This window comes from Zootermopsis nevadensis, unplaced genomic scaffold (genome assembly GCF_977971745.1).
Source record: "Zootermopsis nevadensis isolate Lab colony 2312 unplaced genomic scaffold, Znev_1.0 Znev_ptg000017l, whole genome shotgun sequence".
Classification (NCBI taxonomy): Eukaryota; Metazoa; Arthropoda; class Insecta; order Blattodea; family Termopsidae; genus Zootermopsis; species Zootermopsis nevadensis.
Genome location: NW_028259149.1, coordinates 1658496 through 1669707, shown reverse-complemented (window position 1 = coordinate 1669707; position 11212 = coordinate 1658496). Strand labels below are relative to the sequence as shown.

The following is an 11212-nucleotide window of genomic DNA, read 5'->3' as shown; positions in this document are numbered from 1 at the left end:
TATAACAGTAATATTCATACATATAACTGCATTAAAGTCATTAGAAGTTTTCTTGATTACTTCTTCCGTGTAATTCATAACCATTAATATGTCGTCTGATGAAATTAATTAAGCTCTTATCTTTTAGAATGAGAATGCCTTCAGTTGTCAAATCGTTGGCATCTCACAAAAATCCAGCTATCTTATAATAAGTTTATTTTTAATAGTGGAAAAGTTTGCATTAATAAATGTTTAACGTTTCTTTTCATAATTTCCGGATATGCTACAGAAAGTTTTTTCCCCTTGTCTATATCCATGTTCATTGTATATCTGCAGTTCTTATTGTGGTTTGATATTCTGTGAACAAACAAATCTGAGAAACATTGGTCTGTAGCAAAATCAAAACATTCTGCTTATTTTTGCTCCTGAAAATGACATCAATGAGAATTGTTACTTTGTTTGACCTATGCTTTATTGCAGTACAAGTCAAAGTATTTTAAATAAGTCACTTTACATTTCTGTACGCATCACCAGAAGAAGCAGCATATTTCCGTGGATGACCAAATAAATGCGCACATGAAGAAATTCCGCACGAAGATTGCGCACAGAAAAGAACCCACTGTCATAAATGCTCACACGAAAAAATACGAACATAGAATAATTCTCACATTATTTAGTTTACAAAAACAAATGTGGCTAACGAGGCAAAGGGTAGGTTAGGTTAGGTTAGTATGTATAGTAAGTTTGAACTAAACATCATAGCATGCACATTACGCTTTATTAAGACTGTATTACTTGATAGTATTATGAATGTGAGAGTTTTTCTACGTGCGCATTTTTCTGTGTGAGAATTCGTCCGTGTGAGCATTTATCTTTGTAAGCAATTATCCGTGTGATTATTCGTCAGTGTGAACATTTTTCACGTTTGCATTTATGACTGTGGGTTTTTATCTTTGCGGAATTTTCATGTGGGCTTTTGTCACGGAACCATTTATGTGTTTGTCAAGAGCTATTTATTGCCGACAAACACTGTAAGAAGATCAAAGCGTAATTCACTTGTGTTTTGCAAAATAAATTATGTATCAATGCCCTGCAAACCGTAATTTTGGACTTGGCTGTTTTGGCCAGTGCTAGTTTTCATTTATTATGAATCATCTGTATTACACTGTCCTTTTCTGAGTTATTCACTTGCATTAGATGCTCTGGAAACATCGCTCTTTAAAAAGGAAAAGACAAATAATATGTTACAGTTTATTCTTCAACATCATGCAGAGAAACAGACAATAACTCATTTCCATACACGAAATAAATTCTCCGTTCCTGCAAGATGAACATCAATCACTTTGTTTTCTGAATATGTTGAATATTTGTACATTATTTTTATACTCCTACGTCACGAAGAAAATTTCATTTAAATGTGCTAAAAGCTGGATAACATTACAATCAATAATTTCATGCTCATCTTGACTTTTATCAGATTGACAAAACAATGTATTTAAAAGAAAGATTATGATGATGGTGCCTGGCTCAGCACATTATTAAATCATATAAATTTTTGAGCAAAGAAATTAGTTTCATATTTTTTTATATGCAGGTAACTTATGTGTTTGTTGAATAATTTACCAGCTGTTAAAGAAAGGCCTGGCACAGTAGACTTGGTCACTTAAGTTCATAATACCTCCACACCTTACGTCTCCAAATGTTTCAGAATAGATTTTGTAACTATTTCTGAAGCCAAGGCAGTACATCTCTGCTCCACACCTAATATGGCCACTGTCTGGATTCCAACAATTGAGGATTATGTACACCGATTATTACTGGTGCAACTTCAGGCCTGTAACAAAATAATATTGACACAAGTTTAAAGGAAAACATTCTTTTACACATTAATATTTAGTTTGGCAGACCGTCTACAGAACAAGTTTCTTATTAAGGTTTTAGTGCTTATTAATGCGGCACACGAAATATTATCAGAACAAAATGCACAAACAATTTAATTTTCATAGCTACTATTTTTGTCCACTTAAATGGAACCACTTGTAAATTACCTGTCAAGGTAAAAGCATGAAGTGGTATATGAATAAAAATTCAGATTAAAATCATAAAACATATTGCGTAGAACAAATTTCAACGTAATAGAGCATTGACACACATTCATAATCAGGATATTTTGCATTCTGTGGTATTTACCCGCAGAAGTCAAAACACGGAAATTTCAGAACACAGACTGTCCTATAAGACATCAATAAAGTTTATTAATCCATCAACATGATTTAGTAAATTTCTTACCGTAGTTCATAATGTCCTTGTCCTTCTGTTTTCATCACCTGGGATCCCTGTAACAAAACAAAACAATTTCAATACGTTATGGCATTAATTTATTTTACAGCTTGTGAGTATGAGCTGTCTCTCCTGCAGGGTGTTAAATGGAGGATAAGGATCAATGTAAATACTGCGAGATGCAAAGACAGAAATGGCCTAGGTGGCAGTTTATTTATGATCTTTGGGAAATTATTCACAAATTCATTGTCCATCAGTATTCGTCATTGGTGTTAATGCAAATATTGTAGATAAAAAATGTGATTCAGTAATTTGTATCAATATATTCTTGACGAAAATTCCAGTCAGAAATATTCTATCACCTTGGGTGGTGTTATTAGTGGCTATAAAGTTATGAGTATGTGAAATTCAAGAATTAATTTTACATTAGTAAGCTCAATTACTAAACAAGTTTTTACAATTTGCAATTGACTTTATAACATATGTTTCAAGTATCCACAATCAGCATGGATACCCATTTTTCTACAAAATGTGTAATCCTCAAGAATTTGAACACAACCATTTACGTATCTTCCAACATGCATAATTTTATAAAGTTGTCTGTTCTATTTCTGATTATCATTTTCACGCATGATTTCGCATAACCCTACGGACATAAATATAGAAGGTTCAGGTCTATTGATCTGTAGCGGCCAAGTCTCCAGACATTGCTACGTGGCCAATGCACTTATGATACACATATTTATGTAACTTCATCGCTTGTCAATTAAAAAATGGAGGCATCACATCATGCTACAGATACATATATAACTACCTTCCAAGAGGTGGGAAAAGTCATTTGGCAGAAATATAACAAGATTGACACCTATAAGACGACCATAAAATATGAATTATCGATAAGTTGACTGCCAACAGAACAACACGGGTTTAAAAGAAATAAACTATCTTCTATTTTTCTTAATTTCAAGAGTTCCATGAAGTTTCACAAGAAACGATAAATGAATTAATGTGAAATTATTCACTCCGTAATGTTTAAAATGTAGACAATTATATTACTCTAAAGAAAGTTTATGAATTTATTGTATCTTACTTTTCTTAAAGTGACATCTTTAGTGTAATTTTATTTGATAGATCTTCGATCAATCATGACATTTGTTGTTACAGGTACATAACGTAGCGTAAGATGATCACGTGTTATGCTGATAGACTTATTTCGTTAGAACTTAAAAAATAAACTACAGACAAATGATATAACTGTGTGCTAAGGAAACACAGTGACATTAAATTGGCTAAATGTGAATGTGGCTTAGCTCTCCTTCCTCGATTCTACTACAAAATTCATCCCTCACAAATAAAATTTTAACTACCGACAACAGTGCTGTTGAAGACTGAATGTGTTAGACATGTACGTACGCTTTTGAATACAACACACATGCAGATTCCATAAGCAAACAGTTCAGAAAATTGATGGATTTACTTTACAAGTAAACTTGATAATATCTATACTCACTGGTGTGTGGCAAAGATCCGACGTGGTGATGGATTGTGAATCCTTGCATACATAGGTATAAAACTGACCCTCCTCCAGTATTGAAGCACCTTCAGCAGCAGTATTAGATATTGATGTCCCGTTTACCTGCCCAGGCTGTAGCTGTTGGCATACTCATCAGGTTATAAGAGTATCAGGTTATCGTCTCCCGGTGTCAGACATGATACAACACATTACAACATGACAATAAACAACGAAACATTAACACCAATTCAATCATGAAGATGGATGGATTCACAACCGCATAAAATCAATAAATGCAACGCAGCTTAGTATATAATAGTTTATAAAATTAATAGAATTGATAACCTGAAGATGATGTCTTAGTACATCGAAACATGTCGTTTCTAATATGAAGATGCCATAGAATGTAAACTCGAAATACGATAATAAGAGCATCAAAACATAACATATTTTATATTTATATTGTGAATGTTATAATATTTTAACAACTCATTTTAATAAGTTTGTGTATAGACGGCCAAAATAAATATATGTATTATAATCATACATTGTTTATGCTCTATTTTTCACTTTGCTATCAGTATTTGTTAGGAGCATTATGCTTTTTTCCAGTAACACAGAATTTCATTAATGTAATAATCAAATTTTCTTGCATGTAAGATATGTCATTCTTAAGTAACCTCAACCGTGGGTCCATAAATGCAATTTAATGCAATCGAAACTTAATAAAACGCATTAGTTGCCTCAGATAAAGCATGGCATTAACCGCAAACTACAAATATTTCACACCTTCAAGCTCTGTTACAGTAACCGAAGATTCCAAAGGCAGCTGTCTTTAATCATTTAACAAATTCAGATTATGAAGATGGGAAATAATCAGTTGTAGGATTTTCTCAGCATCGAGATTTAATTCATATTTTAGTATACGCAGATGAGTTGTGTTGTGTCCGGTGAATAATATGGTGAGTGATCAAGAAAGGCCTAGTAACATAGTTTATTAGGTTTTTAATACCTCCACATTCTTTTCGAGAATAGATTTTCTTAATGAATCTGAAGCTTCGACAGTCCTTTCCTGCACCATCTCGTTTTCATAACGGAAACTACAGACATTGAATTCCAAACCCTGAAGGCTGGTTTCATCATATACCCTTGGCTGCATCTTAGTTCTGTAACGAAAGAGTAATGAGTCACAATCATAATCTGGAAAATTTACATTCTGTTATATTTACCCGCAGAAGTCCATTTAGAAAAAAACGCAACTTTCAGAACACATACTGTTCTATGGGACATCAATAATTTTTATTAATCCATAAAACATGATTTAGTAAATTTCTTACCTTGGTTTAAACTGTGTTTGCTCATCTGTTTTCATCACCTGAGATCTCTGTAATAATACACAACAATTTCAATATCTCATGAATTTAATTTATTTTTGCAGCGTGTGATTGTGAGCTTTCTCTCCTGCAGTGGTGTTAAATGGGATATGAGTGTCATCGTAAATAGTCCACTATGCGAGATGTAAAGACAGAAATGGCCTTGAGGGCAGTCTCTTTATGACCTTTGTCAAATTATTCAGAAATTCATTGTTCATCAGTATTTGCCATTGGCGTTAATATAAACGTTGTTGATACACAATGTGATTTAAGAATTAGTATCAATTTTTTTCTGATTAATTTCCAGTCGGAAACATTTGGTCTTCATTGGTTGCATTCTTAGTGATTATAAAGTTGCGAATATGCGAAGTTCAAGATTGATTGGTATTTACGTAGAATTATTACTGCGTGTTCAGAATACACAGTAAAATTAAATTAGGAAAATGTTAATGTGGCTTAGCATTCCTTCCTCGATACCACTACACAATTCATCACTGCCAAATAAAATTCTAACCACCGACAAAAGTGCTGTTGAAGTCTGAATGTATTAGACATGTACGCACGCTTTTAAATGCAACACACATGCAGATTCACTAAGCACAAAAATATGGATTTACTTTTCAAGTGAATATGATAATATCTATACTTATTGGTATGTAGCAAAGATCCCACTTGTGACAAAGATTAATATTTTCGCAGGAGTAATTTGCCAGCGTGTGGACTATCTTGGTCAAAACAGCTCTGTCTATTTAGCAACGTATAATTCTAGATTCAAGATCTTCGCTGATAATGTCAGGCTGTGCTTAAATTCGCATCGACTGAGCTCGCCTCTTGTTGTATGAAACCCAATATGTCAGCCTTTGCACGTCTCGCTAATTAAAAAACGTCGGAGGACGACGTCGTACAGCTAATTATTCTGGTTCACCTGGTGAGCACTACGAACCCCGAGGAAGAAGACGTTGTGGCCGGGTATTATATTTTGACCGAAAAGTGACATTCATTTCATGTGGAAGGAATTCTAGACGGACGCTATTGAAATTCAAAAACAATATTCAGTTATACATAATTATTACTTTACCATACCCTAGAAAACTCTGACTGGTCTTGCGTTCTTAATGAAAGCTCGGTTGATGCTGCAGTTAATAATCTCACGGCTACTGTGTCGAAGGCCATCAACCTAGCTATTCCCCTTGTAAAACCCAGAAATTCTGCATTTCCTCATTGGTTTTCCAAAACTCTTGTCTATTACATTAGAAATAAGAATGCATCTCTTAAGAAATTCAAAAAATCTAAATCTGATTATCATTATAGCGTTTTTTCCCACTATCGTAAACTAGTTAAATTGACTATTAAATCAGATAGATTGGTTTGGTTAAAAACTATTGAAGAAAATTTGAAAACCCAACCAAAGCACTTTTAGAAATATATTTCTAATTTCAAAAAGAAAGACCAGTCGATTACACAAATTAAAGTTGGAGACAGTTTTATCACGGAACCCCAGGCAATTGCTGAAGCTTTTGCTGACCGCTTTCGTTCTGTTTTTAACTCTTGCGTTAATGTTACGACTAGTTCTGACTTCGCCTATTCTGATGTTTTGAATATTCCACGTATCTCTGTTGATGATGTTACGCGGGCAATTAGTCGTCTACGTTCGACGAAATGCGTCGGACACGATGAAATCCCGACTTTCGTTATAAAAGGTTGTTCTGAGATTTTAACTCCTCTTTTACGCCATATTTTCAACCTTAGTTTATCTAGTGGGAATTTTCCTTTGTTATGGAAGCGAGCGGCTGTTGTGCCGATTTTTAAGAAAGGCAACAGCGCCTTAGTATCTAACTATAGGCCTATTTCGATCCTTAATAACCTCTCCAAAATTTTTGAAAGTATTGTTCATGATCACCTTTCCTTTTATTTCAAATTCAAATTTCATCCCAGTCAGCATGGTTTTTGTAAATCAAAATCTACGGTAACTAATTTAGTTACCTACCTCAATGATGTTCAGCCGTCTGTTTGTTCACAGGGACAGATCGACTCTGTGTATTTTGATCTTAGGCAGGCCTTTGATTCAGTCCCGCATTCTATTCTTTTGAAAAAGCTAAATAAATTTGGACTATCTTCTCCTTATGTCAAGTGGTTCCAAAGTTATTTATCATCCAGATCTGCCTTTGTTCGCATTTTAGGACAGTCCTCTTCTTTCTACGCGGTGTTATCTGGAGTTCCACAAGGCTCTACCTTGGGACCTCTCTTATTTAATATTTTTATTAACGACCTTTGCGACAAAATTAAGTATTCTAAATTTCTCTTATTTGCCGATGACTTGAAACTATATCACGATATTAAATCTGTGCATGACTGCAGAGCTCTTCAAGCAGATATCGATTCCGTACATGAGTGGTGTAATGATAACAATATGGAACTTAACATAGAGAAAACTAAAATTATATCGTTCACACGTAAAACCAACAGTATCCATTTTAATTACATTGTTAGTGACTTTTTAATCTTGCGTACAAATTGTATAAAAGATCTTGGTGTTTTGTTAGACAGTAAACTGTATTTTCACTGTCATGTAAATTGTGTTCATTCCCAGGCACTAAGGACCTTAGGGCTTATTCGTTTTATTACTTATAATTTTTCCTCTTTAGACAGCCTTGTTGTTTTATATAATGCTTTAATTAGGTCAAAGCTTGAGTATGCCTCGGTCGTTTGGAATAATCTTACACAGACAGATTCTAATAAATTAGAAAATATTCAAAGAAAATTTGCCAGTTTGTGCAATTACCGATTTTTCCAGTTTAATATCCCCCGAAAATATGAACTGATCCTATCTACTTTAAATTTTAGAACACTTTATTCCAGACGACGACATCTCGATGCGTTATTTCTTATTAATGTATTTAAGGGCAAAATAAATTGCCATTCCATTATGGACGCTGTTGGTTTACGTGTGCCGGCGAGGCAAATAAGAGAATTTTCTACTTTTAGTGTGAGCAGTGCACTAAGACATAGTCCTTCAGCGAGGTGCGTCATCGCTGCAAATTACGTATGTAAATCTTTGGACGTATTTAGCACAAACATTGTCTCCCTTGAGGGCACGTTCTCAACAAGGGAAATGATCTAGCTTGGTTATCTGTCTTTTTATATTTTTTAAAGTTTTACAATTATATTAGTGTTCCCTACGTGGATTATTTGTTTTTATTTATATTCCTTCATTTTTTGCTCTGTGTTAATATTGTTTCTATTTTGGGTTTGCCTGAACTTGGCAGTTATATTTAATACTGTATATTTATAAGTTTAGTTAATCCGTTTGTGTAATATTTTTAATTTTTATTTCACTATTATTGTATATATTATCAGTGTTTGCCTGTTATTGGCTTCTTGCTGTTGGCAAACACGTAAATAAATTAATTGAATTGAATTGAATTGAATTGAATAATACAAAGTAAAAGGAGTAATGTAGCGAGAGTGAAGATGACATACTCCTGGGGTACTGTGCCGTGTAGGAACGTAGAAGTTAACGACGTTTCAGAGGTGTTTATATCAGAGCGATGAGTTCGCGGTGTGATACATATCTCAGGTTGATGTAATCATGATGCTCACCGCTGTGGGAATGTGAAATCTTACTGTTGTGATAAGAAATTGAAAATAAGTATTACGACGATTATTAACGTTTTGAAAAAATATCTTTCAATATTCAAATCGTGATTCTCTTTCATACGCAGAAACAAACAGAGCAGCGAGGATGCTTCCGGAAATAATTAAGAGCGGCTAGGGAACGTGTAGGAACAGATATCTAAGAAAAACTAGTCTGGTGCTTTGAATTTCATTTTACAAAGGATCTATACCTTATTTCGTAACATAGACGCTTTCTGTTGTGAATAATCCATCTTCCAAATTAACAGGTAAGGAGGTATTTCAGCAAGTATGCCATATTTTGCATTTAATTATCAATACGTAAATAGTTGAAGTCGTTTGTGTCTATGCTAATAAGTTTCCGAAACACGAATGAGTTAGTCAACAAAAAAGAATAATTTAAAACGCATATTTATGCATTTTAATGGCCACTGCAGAAAACACGTAAACTAGAGTGCTAAAACAGACGCATCATTTTTTGTGTCGTTTATGAACAATGGAAAATTTTAATGTAATAATCATAACATATTATGTGTTGTGGTCTACAGACATTCAATTACAAAATTTCGAAACGTTTGGAACTATGTGTTTTGCTGCATGGATTCTGCCTTTTCTGGAATGTTTTATAGTGACACAAAAAACTAACCTCTTCCGCACAAATTACGACTGGCAGCGACCATTCTTCGGATTTGTATCCATCTTTGCTGTCCGCGATCATATCGCTTGGTAGTTGCCAAAAAATAGATTGGAAGCCATGAACAATTCGTCTTGCAAGCAGAAACATTTTCTCGAACACGAATCCTGCCATTTTCGTCACTAATACTTGTGACACTGGAAATGGGAACAATTCAATTCCTGTTTCGAAAGCAACAATGCTCTTTTCAGTTGCACTGCACGTGTTACTGGTATTGTTGTGATTGTTGAAGAAAATTAATCGTAAACAATGTAAACAAAACGTTGGAAGCAGCGGCGGAGGGGGAGGGGTGTAGGACGCCCAGGGCCTCGCGCTGGAGTTGCCTTTTTCACTTTAATTATTGCCGTATTTTTTGTAAGACCAAGAATAACGAAGTACAAATTGAGGAAATTTTTTTTAAAAGCCTGAGGAAAATAAGTAATTTTTAAATGCCTTCCATGAAAAGATGTTGTTGACGGCAGACTGTGTACTGTTGGGTCTCATTGTCACTATTAAACTCTGGTGTTAATTCGGTAATTACCAGTGATAAGGATTTGCAACTAAAAGAAAAGAGACTTACTTGAATCGTGTGTCAGTATTAGCTAGAGAAATACAATGTTTAAGAACACTAAAAATGCATTTCGTGTATTTTACTCTTAAGAGTCTTCGCTAATGTATGTCAGACAGGGCCTCACGAATGGTTCAGCCGAAACTAAAAGGGAAACATACTTAAATTTATTTAAGTATAAATTTGAATTTTACTTTGAACCTAATATTATCAAGTTTACTTGAAAAGTGAATCCATCATTTTTCTGAACTATTTGCTTATGGAATCTGCATGTGTGTTGCATTCAAAAGCGTACGTACATGTCTAATACATTCAGTCTTCAACAGCACTGTTGTCAGCAGTTAAACGTTTATTTGTGATTGATGAATTGTGTAGTGGAATCGAGGAAGGAGAGCTAAGCCACATCCAAATTTTGCTAATTCAATTTTACTGTTTTTCTTGAGCACACAGTGTATCATTTGTCTGTAGTTTATTTTTTTAAGTTCTAACATAATAAGGCTATCAGCATAACACGTTGTCATCTTACGCTACGTTATGTACCTGTGACAACAAATGTCATGATTGATCGAAGATCTATAAAATAAAATTTCACAAAACTAGTAGCTTTAAGGAAAGTAAGAATCAATAAAATTCATAGCCTTTCTTTGGAGTAATATATTTCTCTACAATTTACACAATAAACAGTGAATAACCTTATATTCATTCATTTATCGTCTCTTGTGAAACCTCGTGTTGTTCTGTTGGCAGTCAACTTATCGATAATTCATATTTTAGGGTCGTCTTATAGGTGTCAATCTTGTTATATTTCTGCCAAATGACTTGTCCCACCTCTTGGAAGGTAGTTATATATGTATCTGTAGCATGATGTGATGCCTCCATTTTTTAATTGACAAGCGATGCAGTTACATAAATATGTGTATCATAAGTGCATTGGCCACGTAGCAATGTCTGGAAAAATGGCCGCTACAGATCAATAGGCCTGAACCTTCTATATTTATGTCCGTAGAGTCATGCGAAATCATGCGTGAAAATGAAAATCAGAACAGAACAGACAACTTTATTAAATTATGCATGTTGGGAGATACGTAAATGGTTGTAATCAAGTTCTTGAGGATTACACATTTCGTAGAAACATGAGTATCCATGCTGACTGTGGATACTTGAAACATATGTTATAAAGTCAATTGCAAATT

General features: G+C 34.1%; 1 protein-coding gene across 1 annotated transcript; it reads right to left on the bottom strand.

Moving 5' to 3' along the window:
- Positions 1-1079: 1079 nt before the first annotated feature.
- Positions 1080-9632, bottom strand: LOC110829100 (uncharacterized). Its single transcript, XM_087350020.1, has 6 exons — positions 9425-9632; positions 5110-5156; positions 4785-4938; positions 3770-3910; positions 2269-2315; positions 1080-1813 (listed from the first exon to the last, which is right to left on the bottom strand). The coding sequence occupies exons 1-6, from the start codon at positions 9584-9586 to the stop codon at positions 1741-1743; spliced, it is 624 nt and encodes a 207-aa protein (XP_087206146.1). The 5' UTR covers positions 9587-9632; the 3' UTR covers positions 1080-1740.
- Between the last annotated feature and the right edge of the window lie 1580 nt (positions 9633-11212).